Consider the following 21,325-nt stretch of genomic DNA (forward strand, 5'->3'; position numbering starts at 1 on the left):
CATTTTATAGATATACATGTTATATATGTATATATGTATTCATATATTACATAAATATAGGCAAACATATTGTACATAAATAAATATTTATCAAACACAGGATTTTCTTCTGAGGGGATTATATAGGTCACTGCCTATCACTGATCTCCTAGGAGATCTTCAAAACTCACTGGGCCATAGGTACCAAAGCTGGACTATGACTGAGGAAAAATCACCTTTCTTTGATTAAGATATTATCTTCCAGAATCAGCTTTTGAAGGAAGGAGAAATAAGACAAATATTGGTTCAAGACCAATAAGTAACTGTAATGGTTAAATTGAATTGTCAGCTTAATTGGATTAAGAGATGCTGATGATTAAAACATTTCTGGGTGTGTCAATGAGGGCATGTCTAGGAATGATTGGAATGTGGGATAGTAAACTGGAGAAGCTCCCTAAGCATGGGCAGCACTGCCCAATAGGATGGAATAAAAGGGGAAAAAACAAGGAAGCAGATGCAGATGAAAGCTCAACTCTTCTTAAACTGGTTCTTGATTGCTGCTTTGATTATCTGAGGATATTGAACTCTCATTTCTTCACTCTTCCAAAGTGGATTCTGCCAGTGATTCTCCAGGTAGTGTCTAGAAGCCTTGGTCTCAGACTAGGGTAGCACTGTTGATCTTTCTTGTTCTGGGGCTTCTGTGTCTTGGACTGTTCACCTGCTAGTTCTTCCAGCTCTCCAGCTGCAGACGGCCATTTTGGACTATCCAGCTTCTAGATAGTCAAGCCAGGGTAATAAATCTCCTTTTTATGATCATCTTACTGTTAATTCTGTTCCTCTAGAGAACCCTGACTAATACAGTAAACTTTTTTTGGATTTTCAGAACTTGGAACATCTTCAGGTAACATCATAGTGTGGGTCAAGGATTTGTTAATCTTGTTCTTTAATTAAAAGATAATGTGAAAAAGATGGTTAAATACACCAATAATTTACCTGTCTACATTTATCATCTGTCCCCATCAGCTCTTCAAGGCAGAAGTAGCCTTGTACCCCCAGGTGTGATCAATCAAGGTTCTATTCTGTCTGCCATTTGAAAGCCAATATGAGGGAGACAAGAGCTGGTGGGAAGTGGATTTGGTTAATGATGAGTTAGCTGATTGGGAAAATCAGAAGGCTATCATCCTAATGACCTTTGCCAGGAATTTGGATGTGCAAAAACAATACTTATAAAGGCGGAAAGGAGAGGAGTAGGGTAATGGACAGGAAAGCTGTGCACTGGGATGTGTATCCAGATGTGATAACCATTTGTGTCACTCAAGGGATGTTTTCCTTTCTTGTTAGCCAGAACATCCTTGCAATAACCTACCTTTGACTCCTGGGGCCTCTTTAGACCATCATACTATTTTCCTTCAAGTTAAACATTATTCAATTTTTAATTAAAAGAATAATATTAGTAAATTCTTAGCCTATACTTTAATGTTATCTGAAGACCACCAATTGTTTTGCGTTCTTAAAAACCAAAGAGAGCTTACTGCGTAGGAGGTCTCAGACCAATGTTTGTCTCATTCCTCCCTCCTGCAAAAGCTGATTCCAGAAGTTAATATCTTAATCAAAGAAAGGCTTTTTTTTTCTTTAGAGTTTATAGTGCTGGACAAGGGGCAAAAACAAAGAATAACTGCAAGGGGCAATTTTGCCATGTAAAGTTAATCTTAAATAGGGAGGCATAAAACAAAATGCTGTAGCCATTATTGCTCCTACACATGTGGGAATATTAGTTTGGCTACATTCATCATCTGTCTACTTAGGTTGAAAGATTAAAAATTCTGTCTCTGACATGATTTTCCTGGATAATCAGGTGTTTTTTGACCAAGGAGTTGTGGTGCCAGACCCCAGTCTTAAGTGGTTACTAAAATTTTAAAGTAGTCCTAAAGCATGTGGTTCCCCAGGCATTTTCATTCAAGGTAATTTGCTGCAAGGCTCTATGTTTCCAGGTAGGTGCTCTCAAAATTGATTTGCTTTTTCAAATGGTTATTAAGATGGAAGTGACCATGTATATTATCTTCGTTCTCAAGAGTCTTGCAAATTAAACCTGTTATCTTGAAAAAAAAAAAAATGATTTACTCAGGGATATGGAGACCTGAAGATCTGGAGACATTTCCATGGCATTTCTAAACTCCCAAGGATCCTCACTGTATTTCTAGCTGACAGGGTTGTTCTTCCAGGATAGTATCATCTGATCTAATGCATATTCCTTCTGTTACCACAGTAATCTGAGGTCTCAGAGCTAACTCTTCTTTCCCTCTAGACAGAGCCCTTTCTTTACCCACCTCTTGGGGATCCAACTATAGGTACCATAGTTGCCTGTTCAAAAGCATTCTAATACTAATGGATAGTTTTTGGAAGAGGTGAGCACCTCACTGGAGAGTGATGGCATTTGGCCTGCATGTAGTAAAAGAATACTTCTCTGGTGAATATATTGAGAGGAGGGCCATCTGGAAGTGGCAGCAAAGGGATTTGCATAGTCCTTTCAACTCAAATTGCTCCTAGTAGATGTTGGGAATGCCCAATTATTCCTGGTACAAATGGACACGTGTGTCAGATCTTGTGTGATTTTTTTGGATTGTTTATATTATACATATATTTACATATTTATATTGCTGATTTATATATTTATGAGTTGATGTATTTTGTTATATACTTTTCTTTAGAAAGTACATTTGTATTAATCTGTGTATACATTTGTAGAAATAAAGTGTTTATGGCTTTAATTCCATGTAGTATGGTGAAACAACCCAGACTAGAAGATAGAGGCACATACATTTGCATAAATTCCTGTATTATATATGTATATCCACATATACATGCATATGTGGATATATATGTAATGTATAAATATATTTTGAGAGCATATATGTATTTATCCAACAAGTTTTTTTTCTTCTAAGGGGGTGATACAGGTCTCTGCCTACCTCTAATGACCTATGAAACATCTCCAAAGCACATGGGGGTATTGATCCTAGGTCATAAGGCTGGTCTATGTTCTCAAGATATGACTATCCAGATTGGTTTATGCATTTATCATCCTCCCACACTAACTCTGCATGATCAGCCTCACCTCCGCAGGTGGTGGCCCTTGTTTTGCTACCTTAATCATCCATATACTTAAGTAGTATGTTAGCTTTTAATTGGTATGACAAAAATACCAACAAGAACAATTTATTGGAGGAAACGTTTATTCTAGACTTGTGATTTTATAGTTTCAGTCCATGGTCATCTGATTGCATTACTTTGGGCCTGAGAGAGAACATCATGGTGGAAAGGCATGGTAGAGGAAAAATGTTCAGCTCATTGCAGTCAGAAAGCAGAGAGTGCACAAAAATCTAAACCCAAAGTTATGCTCCCAATGCATACTTCCTTCAGTCACATTCTACCTGTTTAGTTACCACCTAGTACAGTAGTCCTTTCAAATTATTAATCCAGCAAATGGATTAATCCACTGATTATATTACAGCTGTCAATCTAATCATTTCACCTTTGAACATTCCTGCATTATTTCACACATGGACTTTCAGGGGTAGGATAAGATTAATGCAACAACAAATGTCTCAGCATAGGAACGTGCCAATGAATATGATGATGATGACAGAGACTAACAATGTATTCTACCAGGAGGTACTAGAGAACCAGGAACTAAGAATGTGTCCCCATGATAAGTCTGGTGAGGACATGGCCTCTATCTGAGAGTGCAAATGTTTAAGGATGTCAGTCATATTGCTAGAGTTGTCAGGGATGTAAACACAGCATTCAGTTCTAATAATGGCACAAGTACCACCTTGGGCTGCAGTGAGGACATCTAAAGCCACTCAGTTTTGTAAAACAGCTTTGCTCATGAGTGTTACTTCTATGTTAAGTATAGAAATACTTTCCTCGACATCATGGAGGGCAGTTTGAGTATAATTGTTTAGGATTTCCATGTGCTGCATTACATCTACTAAACCAATTGGTGGAATAAAAAACATTGAAGCTAGATGATCATACCAATAAAAAACAGATCGTCCCCATCTATGTTTGAGATTGGGGAGATTTTCTGGCTGTTCTATACTTGGGGTCCATCTCCTGTGCATCCAGGGGTACCCAATAGTACATCTTCACTTCCAGTCTGGGGGAGATAGGGACATAATTTAGTTCCACATATCTATTGAGTCCCATTGGGTGCTGGCCAGCTAATTTCAGGTCTAGGGAACCAATTAGTCCCAAACCAATCACTGACTTATAAAATTACAAATTGTTCGCATAGTGACTCAGGGTTCCATCCTGGGTTCTCTGTAGCATTAGGCCATTTGTCATACGTATGATTATGTTGTTCCCAACAGATTGGGACTTTTTTTTTAGATATCCAATGGTGTAAACCATAAATATCCATCCCAAACCTGATAATAACCAACCTTGTATCTGTGACATGTTGGTAATGATGGTGGAGAGTGAGAAGTAGATGGGTGTGGCAGGCGACACCCGGGGTCGGGCCACAAAGACCAAGCTAAGACCAAGCTAAGATGGCGACTGGCACAGAGCCAGTGGGCGTGTAGTTTGCCTCTCGCTGTAAACAGGAAGATGAGCACACTGACTATCCCTGTCAGATCATGCCTAAGCTACCAATAATAATATTTCAAGACTTACTTCCCCTTGGCGATATTTCCAATTGGTTTGTTAACTGTATATAAGTGAGTGTTCTTCCTGTAATAAAAGTCTTTCCATCCAAGCAAGTAGAGTGTGGTGCCTGTTTCACTTTGTGTCCCGCTGGTCGGTGACAGATGGGCCTACATGTGACATAACAGTGGTAGAAATTTGAACTTTGGTCTGCTCTAAAGTGAAAATCTTTTCATGACCTGGTTGTGATAGAATTTCATTTATAGGTCACAAATTAACATTGGCAATTTGTAAAGAGGATTTTTCCTTTTGTTCTAATATTAGGGATTGTAAATTTATCCAATCATTTCCCTGAAAAGGGGGATACACACCAAGGTAGTCCAGAGGTGCTGGAAAGGGGTAATAGTTCATATATCCAGTAATTATCTTTTTGTAACCTAGTGGCCTAATGTTGGACCCAATTTAGAAGAGAGTTAGTTTTAGTGGATCTGTCTACAATAATAAAAATAGAGAGGCAGAAAATATCTCTGTGGAAGAGATATTTTAGGTCTTCTATTGGAGTGCAGGAGTATCATTCCTCAGTTCCTTGGGAAGAAGTTTTTTTGGGAGTCAGCTGAGAATGGCAGACTTTAACTCAAGAGCAGTGGATCCAGTTCTCCTGTCTCAATGCTTTACTGCAGAGGGGGTAGATAAGATTACAGGAAAAGGTCCTTTCTAAATAGGGTCTAGATTTGGAGAATTTGAAGGTATGGTCTTGATCATAACTAGATCTTCAGGCTCATATATAGGTGGAGAATTGATTGGTTCAGATATGGAATAGTTACAGATTTCAGTTTGTAACTTTGTCAACTTTGTGAAATGAGCCATTAAACCTGCAGTTTCCTGATCTTTAAGGATATTGTTCCTTAGGAATGACCTCCCGTGTAACAGCTCAAATAGGCTGAGCCCTAAAGTTTTTGGGGTGTTCCTGATTCTGAGTAGGTCCAGGGAAGCATTTTAGGCCATGGGTAGTAAGTTTCTTGAGTGAGTTTTCTTAGATTCCTCTCTAGTATGTCATTTGTCTTTTCTACCCTTCCTGAAGATTGAGGTCTCCATGCACAATGGAGATGGTATTTTATACCTAGGGCTTTGGATATTCCCTTAGTGACTGCTAACTTGAAAGTTGCTCCATTGTCACTTTGGAGGCTGTAGGGCAGCCCAAATCGAGGAATTATTTCCTGTAATAAGACTTTGACTATTTCTCCCACCTGTTCAGTTTGGGAGGGATAGGCCTTAGTCCATCCAGTAAAAGTATCTATCATAACCAAAAAATATTGGAACCCATTGCTCTTAGGCATGTGAGTAAATTATTGAGTCTCCAGTCTTCTCCAGGAATTTCCCTGTCCTTTGTAGTCCTGGGGGCTTTTTGGTAGAGTTAAGTGGGTTATTTCTCTGACATGTCTCACAGGCTTTGACTATTTGTTGGATGGTTTTTGAAATATGTTTTCATTCAAATATCTCTTGAGTTAATTTGAGAGTATTTTCTTCTCCAAGATGAAAGGTTGCTGGTGTGTAAAATCTTTTATTGGGAATTAGTGGGTAAGTAAAATTTGTTATCTTCCATCTGAATCCACCCAGAAGGTAAGAGAATACCTCCTTTAGATAAGGCCTGGTGTGTTTTCTCCTGGGTGTATTGAGGTCTTATATCTGGGGGAAGGCCTGTTCATATTAGAGGCACTAAGGTTGTTATTTGTTGTAAAGTTCCCTTAGCAGTCTCTTTGGCTTGTTGATATGCTAATCTATTGCCTTCTGCTATTTAATTTATTCCTTTTTGATGTCCTAGGCAGTGGATTACTGCTACCTCTTTGGGTAAATGGACAGCTTCTAATAGTTTTAAGATCTGTTTATAGTTTTTATAGATGTTCCCCCAGTTGTTTGAAATCCTCTCTTGTTCCAAATTACTGCATGTGCATGCAGAATTAGGTAGATATATTTAGAGTCAGTATAAATATTAATTCTCTGTTGTTCCCCTAATTTGAGTGCTCTTGTTTGGGCTACCAATTCTACGAGTTGTACACTTGTGCCTGGGGGCAAATTTTATGTCTCTAAGGTATCATGTAGAGTTACCACAGCATATCTAGCTTGGTGATCTCCTTGTTCCATAAAGGAACTACCATCTGAACATGGTGAGATCTGGATTAGACAGGGGAAGACTTTGAAGGTCTTCTTGGGCTGAGTAATTTATAGCTAGGACCTATTGGCAGTAATGTTTAGGATTTTCCTCTAATGTTTCTGGGAGGAAAGTGGCTGGATTTAAATTAGAACAAGTCCTTATCTGAGTTAAGAGTCCTTCTAGAAATAATGCTTGGTATTTTAGAAGGTGACTATCCGAGTGCCATGGTCCTCCATTTGTATTTTAAATCCCTGAGAGATCATGGGAAGTGTAGACAATAAGGTCTCTTCCCAGGGTGATTTTTGATTGCTTTAGGGACTAGTAATTACAGCTGCAATTACTCACAAACAGTGGGACCATCCCTGAGACACCACGCCAAGTTCCTTACTGAGATAAACTACTGGCTATTGAGCAGGTCTGTTCTTTTTTGTGACCACTCCTAGGGCTATTTCTCCTCATTCAGTGACGAACAGGTTAAATTTTTCTTCAGTAGGTAATCTGAGGGCAGGGAGTTGGAGTAAGACCCCCTATAATGTCTTAAAGGTCTTAATATGTTCTGGTTCCCATGTCAGGATGGTTGCTCCTTGGTGTAGTTTCTTTAAGGAGGCCATAAAGAGACTTGGCTAATTACCCATACCCAGGAATCCAAAGCCTACAGTATCCAGTTATCCTTAAGAAGCCTCTGAACTGCCTTACAGTCTGGGACCTATGGGGGTTATTCTTTCCTGTCCTAGTTTGCAGGTTCTTTGAGACAGTTGTAATCCTAAATATTGAACCTGTTGTTGACATAATTGAGCTTTCTTTTTTTGAGTCTTTATAACCTTTATTGGCTAAGAAGTTTAGGAGTTCTGTAGTGGCCTTTTGACATTCCTCCTGGGTAGAGGCATATAAAATGATGTCATCTACATATTGCAGAACAACTATAGATGTTTTATCTCTGAATTTTGTTAAGTCCTTAGCTAGGGTTTGTCCAAACAGGTGAGGGTTATCTCGAAATCCTTGGGGCAACACTGTCCAGGTTAATTGAGATCCATTATCTGTTTCCTGGAAGGCAAACAGATACTGTGATTGATTCTAGATGTATATTAAAAAAAAAAAAAAAGAAAGAAAGAAAGAAAGAAAAAAGAAAAAAAAAAAAAGGCGCCTTTTAAATCTAACACCAGTAAACCAAGCAGCAGTTGCAGGAATCTCAGATAACAGAGTGTACCGATCAGGAACTATAAGGTGGAGGGGAATAATTGCTTCGTTAATTATTCTGAGGTCCTGGACTAGGCACCACTCCCCATTTGGCTTTTCAAGTGCTGTTTGTTCCCCTGTGGAACTGCCTGATGAAGGCAGGGGCTAGAGTCTCAGGGATGGTTTTGTGGCCATCGGAAAATCTCCACCATCTACCTGGGAGATACTTTCCATTTTTAGTCTTAAACCAATTACTTTCATGTGACAGTATTTTGGCTCCCATTCTGTCAGAGGGGCAGGCAGAAGGATGGCATTTAAGCCTGGGGCTGGATTTCCTTCTTGTTTCTTGCAGGCAGCTAACCTTAGTTTCTGACTGCTCTTAAGTTGCCCTGAGCAACTGTAGTATTTCCCCTTTGGTGGCCCTGGCAATGCATAACTGAAACTTTTCTGGGCACCCACACTGCATCCAGAAAATTAAGAATTTCTTGTCCATATTTTTTGCCTTTTCCTCCTGAGTTAATTAGGCTGTTTTCTTTATATAAAGCCCCATGAACATGAAGGGTGGTAAAAGGCTGTGTAGATATTTACACAGATCCCTGCTGCCAACTGGAGTGTTCTGCTCAGAGCAATAAGTTCTGCTTTTTGTGCATAGAGTCCAGAGTGACCATTGTATACCCAGTTGTCTATGAAACTGTTTTTGCCTGTGAAGTACTCTGCATCAGGGTCCTTGAGGAGCTGGTCTGTCAGGTCCAGCCTACTGGAGAATATCTTATGACCTCAATGTGATCAGGTTGCCCAGTCCCAATGGGAAGCACAGTTGCTGAGTTTAGAGTCTGGATGACTTCCATATAGACATGTGGATTTTCACATAACATGCCCTGGTATCTGACTATCCTCACATTAGTCAGCCAATATGGTCCTTTATACGGTGCCAGTAGAGTGTCAATTCCTGTCCCATAGTCAGTTTGTTAGCCTCTAACACCAGAAAGGCCATGGCTGCAAGGGTTTATAGACAAGGTGGCCAGCCTTGAACCACAGAGTCCAGCTGTTAAACAGATAGAACAACAGATGGTGCCATGTCCCCAGCATTTGAGTTAGGATTCCTACAGTTATTCCAAACCATGCATGAACACAGAGAGAAAGACTTTGTGAGGTCAGGGAGTCATAGTCTAGGTGCACTGGTAAGTGCTTGCTTAATGTCCTCAAAGGCTTTTGTTTTTGGTCCCCACATCAGAGGATCCTGTTTTCCTTCCTTTGTGAACTCATAGAGGGGTTTGGCTGTAACTGAAAAGTTAAGAATCCATATCTGGCAGAATTTGTAGCACACGGGCACTTTTAGATATGACATCAGGTAGAAGGGACCAGAATTGAGCAGACCTGTCTGTTTCCTCTTGGGCTCCAGTTGCCATTGTCTCTGAGTCATAAAAACCAAGGTACTTGACTTTTTCCTGATAGATGTGGGCTTTCCTCCTTTGAGACTTTGTAGTCAGTTTTACATAGGAGAGTGAGAGGCAGTTGTGTACCCTTTGTGCAGTTTTCTCAGGTTGCTATGGCCAGCAACAGAGCATCTACATATTGGAGCAATGTGCATCCACATCAGAGGCCGGCATCCATGTTGTTTTACAGGAAAGGCTCTTAAATTAGAAGCCTGAATCATCCCAAAGATGGTTGGTGAGTTTTTGAAGACCGTGGCAGCTTGGTTCAGGTTAATAGCCTTCAGTTTGGGGCATTTTCTCTTCCAGTGGCTCTCTTGACGGCAGTGGCACATTGGCTTAGTCTCAGCCTTGTCCCTGGATAAGGTGGTCCTTCCATTTAGATCTTCCTTCAGCCCTACGTCTAGCCTCAATTTGGTATTTGTTTTGGCCTTGTCGTGGTGGGACTCCCCTTTGAGTGACCTCTGGGTTTTCAGTGAGTGTGGTTGCAAGGAGATCTGCCTCTCATTGAGCCTCTTGGTCTCAGCTGTGGTGGCCACTTTAATCAGCTCACTGGCATTTTTTTTTTTTTTTTTTTAAGCAAAGTCCTGCAGTTTTTGGAGTTTTCAGCAAATGTCTCTCTGGGCTTGTTTTACCTGCTGGTTGTCTGGTGCCTCAGGATCAATGGGAGTGAAGAGTCAGAAGGTCTCACACAGTCATTCATAGAACTGGCTAGGGCTTTCATCAGGCTTTTGGAGTACTGATATCTTATTCATGTTTAGGGCTCTCCTTCCCCCTTCCTTTAGGCTGCCTATGAGGGTCTCTTGATATCTCTTTATCTTTAGGAGGTCCTCCTCTTTGTTGGGGTCCTACCCTAGCTCTGTGTCAGGGAACTGGGCCTGGGTATAGGCTTGGATGTTGTCTTGTGTTCACAGCATGTTCCTCTAGCCACTTTAAAGCTTCTTGGGTCATGTGTCTGCATTCCTCTGTTAACCCAGGTAGGCTGGTGGGTCTGGATAATGGACTGCATCAGCTCAATCATGGCCCAGGGTGTCTCCATTTGGGAGGGAGTATGATTTTTCCAGTTCGAGAGATCATTGATGGTGAAAGGCTGGCACACAAAATGCACTGTCCCTCTCAGATGTTTCCCTTCTGGACAACATAGGCAAAGGGTTCTCTCTGGCTTACAAGGAAACACTGGTTTTCTTTCTGTCTTATCTTTGCCAGATTTTTCTGTTTGATTTCTTTTAGTTGGGTCTCAGAGGCTACTATAGTCTGAAATAGCATCAACTTGGACTGTCCTTACAGACAGGATCTCAACCAAAGGGGCTGTTTCTGTACTATCTCTTCCAGCGATCAACATAAGGGAATGGTGTCCAGGGGTTCTGACAACTATTAAAAGGACCTCACTAATGACACGTTTGTCTAAAGATCCTTCTGATGGCCATCCCACCTCAGATGTTGGCCCATTCTAATTCACAGAGAGTATATAACCTTTGTGGAGTGAATTTCACCCTATGTTTACCATTAACACCTTTCTTAGTTTTCTAACATACATTTCAAAAGACTTGAGTTTACTTTGTGTGCCTCCCATGTTCCATTCTGTGTCAGTATTGCACACTTAGGACAAGATTTGTTTTGTCCCTCTCTGGCTGTTATCCTTTCTGGGACTTAGGGTCCTCTTAGCCTTGTGGGTCGGTATCAACAAACCCTGACCTGGAGCTTCCACCTAGATGTTGGTTGGTGGAATTCTGCCTCAGACTGTATTAGGTACCACAGAACTGTGGATTGGGACTCCATATTTGTTTCAGCACTTGGGTCAGGTTGGAACCCCTCTGTTGTCTGTCTCATTCATTTCACATAGACATGGTTAGAGCAAAATTTCAATACCACCGCAATTCCACAAATTCCAAAACCAAAGGAGTCAGTTTCCCCTCTGCTTGCTGACCCCAAACAGAGACTGCCTGGGTGACTCCCCTAGGTCCTTTTTGGCTCCAGTTCCTTAGGAGGTTACTCAGGGACCCTCAGAGGATGATCAAGCTGCTTAGGCCTCTATGGGAAAGTCAGGTGGGATACCACTTATGGACCTGAGTCCTACCTGTTCAGTCGGGCAGTGGTTCAAGTTCCCTATTCCTGTTTTCCGCTCCTCAGGGGTTCCATTGTGCTTTGGGGTGGCTGCTCTGGGGCACTGGGTGAGTCACCTCCCCTATAGGCAAAGAATCTCCAGTGGTGCACCAAGTAGAAGCATTTATCCTCTAAAATCCTGGGGAAGCCAGATCCCAGACTGAAGAGAGGCGGAAAAGTCATCTTCAACTTCACTGTCCCATCTGGACTGCCAATGATGTAGGACAGATGAGGCCGGACACCCAAGGAATTAGCAGGAAGCAGGTTTTTTGGCTGCAGCCAGTCCGAACTGGCTTTTCCTTCTCTGGACCAGGGGTCTAGAAATTCTTTGGACTTTATACTCAGTGGGGGTGGGTAGGGGTCTTGGAGGTTTTTATTTTTGCAGAAGTCCACAAAAATATAATTTTTTTCTTTGCATTCTCCAAAAGTGTCTTTTTGTCTCATTTTTTTAAGAGCAGAGATTTTACACATTTTACCACAAAAGCAGGAGTAATGTCAGCAAGTCCTCAGTTAAACTTAGCTCTTGCAATAGGAAATAGGAAGTTCTAACCTGCGCTCTTTTGTAGAAATCTTTGCTGATATTCTGTAAACAAGTACAATTATGGTGAGGGTCTTCTGGGTGGGGGTCTCTGGTCTGCTTCAGTGACATTGATAGTTGTAGTGAAAAACAGGGGATGCACATGCAGAGGTGACCAGTCGGGGCAGGCACCTCTGGGTAGGCAGACACTTTCTCTCCTGGTGTAGTTAATTGTGGTTCCTAAATTTCTCCCTTTCTGCTGCCTGGTTGAGGTACAGAAGTCCTGTGAGGATGTGGGGATTCAGAAATGGAAGGTCTGGCTGTGGGTGCACCCAGTGACTTAGAGAAGAATTCAAATGTTTAGTCTGCTTGCCATGAACTACTCTAAAGTTGCTGCTGAGAGATTTTTGAAAGAGTGCAGATAGGTGATGTGGAGTGAGGGTGTGCAGGGGAGAAGGGGCAGACAGCTAGGAAAGTTGTTACTGTGATGCTCAGGCATGCATAAATACTGATAAGCACAATCAATGACTTTTTCAAAACTTCCCTTTCTACTACAAATGCATGTCCTGTAACATGATAAACAGTCATTTGTTTCTGCTGGTCTAGATTTGCCCCTACAGTGGATGATGCATGACTTACTGCTTGTGGAAGTCTTAAGTCCTAGTATACTGCCCAACTGTCAGTACACATCACTATGGGGAATACCTCATTTGCTACCACCATCCAGACAGCTTGTAGTTCAGCCCACTGGCTACTTTGTCTGTATCAGTATTAAACCAGATAATGTCTGTCTTTGGTTACACAGGCATTGTCATCCATACAAGTTGCTCATCTTAGGTGAAAGCAAACTGATCATGGCTGACAGCAGCAATATCTATGGAAAAGAAAGCATTAGCTAAATTACCTCACAATGCTACATCCCTATGTCATTAGTCAACTGGTCCACCAGGTCAGCTATTGAAGCAATGGTGGCACACAGTGGGGGAACTACTTTATTGAGTTCAAAATAGTACACAGTCATCCTCCAGGATTCACCTGGTTTCTTCACTGGCTGCACTTAGTGGTTGAAAAGGACTATAGGTTGGTCACACCATACCTACCCTTTCCAGCTCCATGACAGTCAGTTATCTCTTCTTGCCCTCCAGGCAGTTTATATTGTTTGGTATTGATAATATGCCCTAGTGGTGGCAGTACCCTAAATCTTGTAGCTCATTTTTCTGATTATTACCTGTCTCCATTCACCCTTAGAATAATTATTTATATGTTCAAGTTCTCTTGTGTGTTAATCAGCTTTGCATCACTGTTACCAAAATACCTGATATATACAGTTTATTATTGAGATATCTGCCAAAATATGAATAAGGTTTGTAGATTAAATATTAATACTAAACCAATTTTAATTTCCTGACTTTTATCACTATGCTATAGTTGCATAAGATAATTTACTGTTTTTAGGAAATGTTTCCTCATTAGGAAAGAACTATTAATTAGTGCTTAAAAATAAAACAATACAATAAAATTAAAATTATATAAGATTGATGGTAGTGTTACTATTGTAATACATTAAAACATCAACAAGGGCTACAATATCATTATACCAAAATTATTTTTAAATTTCTAGACCCATATATACTAATAAAAATTGAAAAATACAACTAAGCTATCAATGAAATGATATTTCATTCCCCCAAAATATTAGTGGTAAGACAATTGTTTGGATATTGTTTAAACAGCTGTCATTTGGGGAATTTGAGTATGCAAAAGTTAATAACACTAGTTTTCACTTGCAAAATCCACTTAAAAGTTACAGATGCCAAGAAATAGCTTAAAATATTATATGTAATTTCATCATACATATATGATGGCCAAAAATAATTTACTTCAAAATTTTCACATTATACCTGTCTGGGAAACAATGTTAAAATGTTACATAAACAGTCTGATAAATGAAATGTTATCTTTCAGATCATATATTTTTTCTTTAAAATCTCTACATATTCTTGTGATGCTTCTGAAAGTTGATCTTGACTTGACTTATGAGTAGATCCTAGGGGAGAAGCTCTAAAGGACCCAGATTCGAGTTCAGCAGCCACTGGAGAGAAAAAGAAATAATTATATTATCATAATTATACTCTTTATGTAAATAGTATAAAATTAAAATTGAAAAGTTTATCAGTGTTAATAAAAATAAAAAATATGTATGTACATTTACAATTCAAAATCACTATTAAGTATAATTTGCCCATAGTTGTACACTGGATTATCATTATGGCTGGATATCAGAGTTTCTGGTTTTACCATTCAATAGCCATGTTCTAAGTAATGTAATGACAAGATGATACAGGTCACTATAATAATCATATACCACAACCTGAAAAAAACATACAAACAGGCAAGTGCCATAGAATCACAGATGCTATGACAAGTATGAAAAATAGGGCACTACTGAAACATAGAGAAGGGACTTGTATCCCAGTTTGTGTCAATATTGTAGGCTTTTTGGTGGAGGTAACACATAAATTGAAACCTAAAGGACAAGGACAAGGTATGACAGAAAGAGGGAAGAAGTACATGCAAACAGCTAGAGGTGAGGAAGAACACTTGTGGAATTATAAGTGATCCAGTGTGGCTAGAAGCTAGAGCAAAGAAGCAGAGAACACTAAATGATAGAGAGAGAAAGCTTTCTGAATAAGGTAAGTGCCAAGAATCAAATTGGTTTGGGTATTTTTAGTCCATGGTAAGGAATAAGGAATTTTCCAGAGGGCAAAACATAATCCAAAGACTAAGTAAGTGACAGGAGATTTAAAATGAGACATCATGTTGTCACATGAACTTCATTGCTTGACTAAGTATTACTTAGATGAGTCTGGGTTTTTGTCAAAGACCTGAGCATCTGATAATACCTTTCTTTTATAAGAATAATTTTAGTGTGCAGACTGACAGTTTTATAGGGATGGCAGAAGTAAAGAAGAAAGTGTTAGGAGAAAAGAAAAGAGCTACATGGACTTGTTGAAAAATTTTAAAAGCTATAGAACTGAGGAATAAGTGTAGTTTTCCTTAGGAATGTCTATGTTTTATATCTTTCATTTGGTGTATATTAGAAAATAATACTTAATGCAGAATTCATTAAACAAAGGAAAGGAATGCCATTTGCAATTTATAGTTTATTTCATAAATAAACTAGATTTAACAAATTTTGGCAACATACCTTCTTTTAGTTCTCTAGTTATACTTTTTTCCAACTTCTGCTGCATCTGAAATAAGTTAAATAATATTAATAATGTTTAAGCTAAATAAGAGACATTATTATGGGAATGTTATATCACTTATAAACATGTGGCCTTTAAATAAGACTTTTAGAAACTACACCTAACTTGAGGATTACTTTACAAAAATTACATGAGTTAAATAAAATTCCTATTTTTAGTATAGGTAATAGAGAATATATATGTGCAATGATGTTTAGCTTAATCTCATGAAAAGTATAAATAATACTGGCCAATTAAGTATACATCATTTCAGAATGATTTTTTTTTCCAGAAAATTTACCCATTTTATTGATATATTGCAATTGTTCTACACTTTACCATATTATGTACAAAATACTAAAAATATAAGCTACTTTGTAAAACCAAAGACAAACATTGAATCCAAAGATAAACCACGTTTTACAAAAGGGATCTTTTTCCTGAATTATTATTAAATTTTAAATATCTATTTCTTTTGTTAAAACGATTATTTTACATATTCCCTCAATAATACATCTGCATCACAAAGGGCTCAGTAATTTTCAGAAAACATTTCTAGAGGCTTGTCGTAAAAGGAAGCACGTGACTAGAAAAGAGAAAAAGCAAAAAAGTTTAAATTGCACACAATACCTAGCATATCAAACACATTTTAAAAAGTACTAATTCCATCGCAATGCCAAGGATTCAAAGTAGAAATACTAACAGTGTAAGGAGATAATTTTTCAAGCTGAATTGAAACCACACATTATATGAAGTTTAGCAACAAACCGCCACATAGACATGCTGTACCATCCGTTTAAAAAGAAATCAAAATAGGAAGCAGGCTCAGGCCATTCCTTTCACTGAGAGGCAATTTCATTTCCTATCCTAAAACTATCTATCTCAACAAGTGGATTTCTGCATAACATTGCTGAATAACACACACATGAGTGTGCCTGCCTGGCTAAGGGCATTTAAGCTTAGCCTTTGTAGTGGAGCAGGATGAACAAGCAAGCACTAAAAAAGGCTGAGAATGGTCAGAACTGTTTGAAATGTAATTCTTATTTCTGGGGTTGGCATTTAGCAGAACATGCCCCTCCTGAGAGTTATTAAAAACTCCAGAGTTATCAAGTGTTCTGATGAGCCTCTAGGGCTATATTTAGCCCTTTCCCACTTCCTCTCTCACTAGGAAGGGGAGAAGCTGGAAGTGCAAGTTCTGAGAGAGGATTTAAAGCTTTAAGCTGATTTGAGGTCAGGCCATGGTGACCCAGGCCAGTTGCTCACTACATTCACAGGAGTTTCCCGCTGCTGCCAGGGCCCGCAATGTTAAGCTCCTGGGACAGAATCTAAAGCCACATCTAACATATATACATTCAGCAGACAGATGGATTTTTATCTTGGTAAATCTAAAACGTCAATTTGCAGACTAAGACTCAAATTTCTAAGGTTTTAAAAGCCATACACTACTATTAAGGTGATTACAGTAATGATATAAACTCTTGGGTGTTATCTTTTCCCAGGTAGTTAAGACTCCTAAGAAGGATGCTGTTTTATTAACATAAAGGTTAATCAGTTCAACTCATATCTTATACAGAAAGCATGACTTCATGATTCTTAGCAAAACTCTGCCCTTTATAAAAGTTGACTCATTTTTTCACTTAAATGGATTTTTTCTTAAAATAAAACTTCCATTGTCTACTTTTAGAAAATTAAAACTTTAACATATGTTCTATGCTATTAATTTCTCAGCACAGAATCTTAAACAGATAAAGAGGTATTCTCATTATGTTATCTAAAAATTCTACTGGCAAATGATTTAAAACATTATACTATTTGAATTATGAACAAACATTTCTATGTTAATATGGATGCAAAGATTTCAGAAAATTTGCTTAAACAAAGCATAAATATATGTTAGAGCCAGTTTTCAAAGTTAACTTTCATCGATTCATGGCTTTCTACATTTGGAAACAAAGAAAAAAATATACAGCTCTTCAAATGAAACTGATTTCTTTTCAGAAATTCAAATCAATTTTTTGAAACACTGATCAATTATAGTTATCTACTTAACTATGAAATGTGTGGGAATACTTCAAACTATATTGCAGGTGTCCGAATCTATAATGCTCTTCTTAAATATTTTGTAGAAAAAATATTCTCTTACTAGTGCTCCAAACCAGGCCTAACACAGATATTAAACATAATAAATGCAGTGATGACAATGGTATCTAAAGTCTTTAGGAATTTTAGGTGGTATGACAAATTGTTTTGATGGATAGGTTTCCTAATATTTTAAGCCACTGTTTTCTCTAAAATTTCTGTGACAGCAACATTATAGACAAGTCTTGTACAAATAACAACTCAATAATGGATGAAAGAAGTCTTTATTGAAAGAATCATATTACTTTAATAAACATTATGTCAAATGTAAAATATATTTTTGTAAGACTTGAATTAAGCAACTGTCATGTTATTATCTTTTCACTACAAAGCCCTTCTCCTACTGTCATTACCTACAGGTAATACATTTTATTATGTCTTTATATCTCATCCACAAATACTTACATAATACAAAATTTTGTTTTCAAAAGATGTGTTTTATACTGAAGAAATCCATTTTTCTCTCTTTTTTTCTTCCTTCCTCCCCACCCCTCTTTTTGTGCAGGGGATTGAATTCAGGGCTTTATGCATGGTAAATATGCATTCTGTTACTTAGCAAAGTCTTCAGCCCTGTACTGAATATATGGACGTTCTCTCTAGAGAATATTTGTTATATAACAAATTTAAGTGGCAGTTTTTCCTCCAAACTTTTCAATTTTTAAATATTATTTTTTCTAATTAGTTGTACATGATGGTAGAATGCATTTATACATTTTGATAGATCATATATGAACAGTATAAACTCTCATTTTTCTAATTATACATATTGCAGGATCACATTGGCCACATAGTCATACATGTACATGAGGAAATACTGTCTGTTTCACTCTATTATCTGTTAAAGAGCACCTGGTAGAAGTAGTTACCTCTTTTCTGGATATGGAGTGACCTCCCCCTCCATAAATTTCCTCCCAGGTTTTCACTAACCCTTTAATACTTTACTGTTGGGAGAAATCCTAGTTCTTGGCCGGCAGCAGTGAACGTCTCAAGTGTGTAAGGAAAACCTTCGCACATTCAGACCCGACAGGAAAACCTGTGAGGAGGAGCATTCCACTCTGGCCACCTACGAAAGTATACAACTTCCCCAAATTGACTCAGTGTTACCAAGGGAACCCGTATAGGAACCTGGTGGTCTGATTCCCGGTGGTGCATTGTGATTGGGCAAGAAACCTATAAAATATATAGCTGTTCCCGCAATAAATGAGTTTGCAGGCTCCTCGCCACAAGCCTGCTTCCACCCAACTCCCAGAGTATGGGTCTTAACTCCGCGCCCTTACCCTGCATAAGAGCTAGCCCGGCACAAGAGAAACTACACTTTACATCATTAATGACAGCTGAGGGCAACTGCTTTTTGGTAAAGATATACAAAACAAGGAAAGCTGAGAGGGAAAAAGGACAAATTCAGAACACGGGAGGGAGGGGACTGCTCTGGAGAGGGGCACCCAAAAACATAAAGGTCCTGAGTGCTGAAAACTTTGATTTTGTTCTGGCTAGTGAGAGGCTGGGATGGTTTAGCTCACAAGTTAAATCTAACAAATGTTAAATAACTTTTAAAAAGTGCCTTTCAGCTGGGCATGGTGGTACACACCTGTAATCCCAGTGGCTCAGGAGGCTGAGGCAGGAGGATTGCTAGTTCAAAGCCAGTCTCAGCAACTTAGCAAGGCCCTAAGCAACTTAGGGAGACCCTGTCTCAAAAAAAAAAAAAAAAAAAAAAAAAGGGTACGGTGATGGCTCAGTGGTTAAGTGCCCCAGGTTCAATACCCAGTACCCCCCCCCAAAAAAAAAAAAAAAAAGCTTTTAATTTAATTCTTATTTTCCCATTAGATCAGAGTTTCTTCATGTTTCCCTTAGTAGAAATTCAGAATTGTTGTTCCCAGGTGAATGGTTTAATATAGTACCAGTAACAGATTATGAAAGGAAAAATAAAAATAAAAAAAGAAATGTATCTTGGTGACACTAATCACTGTCCTATTCTTAGATAAGGGGATCCAGAGCCTCACACATGCTAGGCAAATCTCTATCACTGACCTAATCCCCAGCTTTTTTTCTAAAAGTTTTGTTTAATAGATGATTTTTCTAAGTTGCCCAGGGTGTCCTGTACTAGAAATTCTTCTGCCTCAGCCACCCCAGTAGCTGGAATAACAGGTGTGGGCAATCATATTCAACACCAAAGCCTTTTGAAATGCATAAGGAAAATAGCTTAAGATAAACTAAATGTTATCAGAAGAACTTAAAAAAGTTTATTAAGTTGCTAATCTTCATGTTATGTTTAATAGTAAATTAAAAGTTATCTTATTATGAAGTTAAATACATATTTAATAGTAAATTAAAAGTTATCTTATTATGAAGTTAAATACATATTTAATAAAAGAACTCCTCATTTCTCATTTTTATGTGGGCATTGTTTCAGGTGGTGAAGAAGCCTAAAGTATACCCTTAATAAAGGGAGAACACCTGCAACTTCATGTAAACTTTTCCATCTTTCAAAAAAGTGAGAAAATGATACAGAATAGAATAATGTACCACACATTTAGCTTATTAGAAGAATTCTCTCCAATTGGCAGTTTTCAAACTATGAAACCTAAGATACTAAAGGATGAGACTGAAGGATAAAGAGTTAAGGAAGTCATAGCTTAAAACCCCTTGGCCTCCTTTAGTCAGATAGCTTTACTTCTATGTTTTATATAATGCAGTTTCATGTCATTTTTAAAAAAATTCTATTGTGAAAAAGTGTTTAGAAAATTATGAAAGTTAGTAAGACCCTAATTTTACATAAGAACCAAAATAAACTCAGACTTAGGTTAGTTGGGTCACAAAGCCAACTGGCTGCAAGTCAGGAATGGGCTTTAGGTCTTCTTATGAGCCTGTTGTTCTCTGCAGCTACCTCTCTCACATTCAGCAAAGAGAGAGACATATTTAAGTGTGGCTCAGAGAAAATTCATTATGTAAAACTTTGTCTTGTGGTTTGATAATGTTGAAGCCTACAATGTAAGAGTAGCTCTCTAATAAATTATAAGTTCTAAAAGTTATCAATACAAATTAATACAATAATTTCTAATAGTAGGAGATAAGTAAACTTAAGTTTTAAAGCATAAAGATATGAAACCACAGAACAGGGAACTCAAAAGAGAAGTATTATCATATTGAACTAAGCAACTGTAAACTCAGAAAATTCTTCCTTAAAAGAACTATTCATTTTTCTCCAAATAAAATGTACCAAAAATTATTCTGTGAATAAATTATCCATATGGAGTTATTTATAGAAAAATTAAATACACAAAGCATTTGTTTATACTATTCAGCATATATCTTGCCAACTTCTCATCATTAAGGGATATATAAGGGATACTGGATTATATAAAGCGATAACAGGATATATAAAGATGTGAGTTTAATTTCAATTATAATTTAAATCTAGGCAGAAATGATAGGAGAACCTCATTCCCTGGTCTCAAGTGAGGACTTACTTTCTCACTACCTTCCTCATGAGAGGAGGGAAGATTTACCTAATGGGTAAAAACTAGATGAAGCACACTGAATGCACTGGCCTGAATCTGCCATCTCTTTGAAGAGGTATGTCTATCCACAGTAATGTGAAATCAGATTTGCTGTCATCTCTGCAGTTAGGGTCAAATATTTGTTTCTGCTACTTACAACTTTGTAAGCATCTCATCTGTAATGTAGCATCAGTTGTGGCTGCACAACTAAGCCACAACCTTCCATTAGTTGTTATATGTTAGGAATAAAGTTAGTGTGTTGATCTCCCTGTGATGGACTCCTATATTCTGAACTCAGAAGGGGAGGAAGAGTGTCATTTGCTGCCTACCACCCAATAGCCCCAAGGAAGATGACTGTTAACTTAGAGAAGTATTTTCTTCTTTTTATATTCTTACTGTATACATTCCAAAACGATTCCTATTTTATACAGGGG

General features: G+C 38.2%; 1 protein-coding gene across 7 annotated transcripts in view; it reads right to left on the reverse strand.

The window, feature by feature from the left end:
- Positions 1-13,379: 13,379 nt before the first annotated feature.
- Positions 13,380-21,325, reverse strand: part of ANKRD26 (ankyrin repeat domain containing 26) — a 124,705-nt gene continuing 116,759 nt past the window's right edge. For all 7 annotated transcript variants that reach the window (XM_079136807.1, XM_079136811.1, XM_079136810.1 and 4 more), the window contains 2 exons: positions 15,216-15,261; positions 13,380-14,099 (listed from right to left, as the gene is read on the reverse strand). In XM_079136807.1, coding sequence (XP_078992933.1) covers positions 13,969-14,099; positions 15,216-15,261 — 177 coding nt within the window. In that variant the 3' untranslated portion in view covers positions 13,380-13,968. The remainder of the gene's footprint in view (positions 14,100-15,215; positions 15,262-21,325) is intronic.

Source organism: Sciurus vulgaris, assembly GCF_902686455.1.
Source record: "Sciurus vulgaris genome assembly, chromosome: 4".
In the NCBI taxonomy this organism is placed as follows: domain Eukaryota; kingdom Metazoa; phylum Chordata; class Mammalia; order Rodentia; family Sciuridae; genus Sciurus; species Sciurus vulgaris.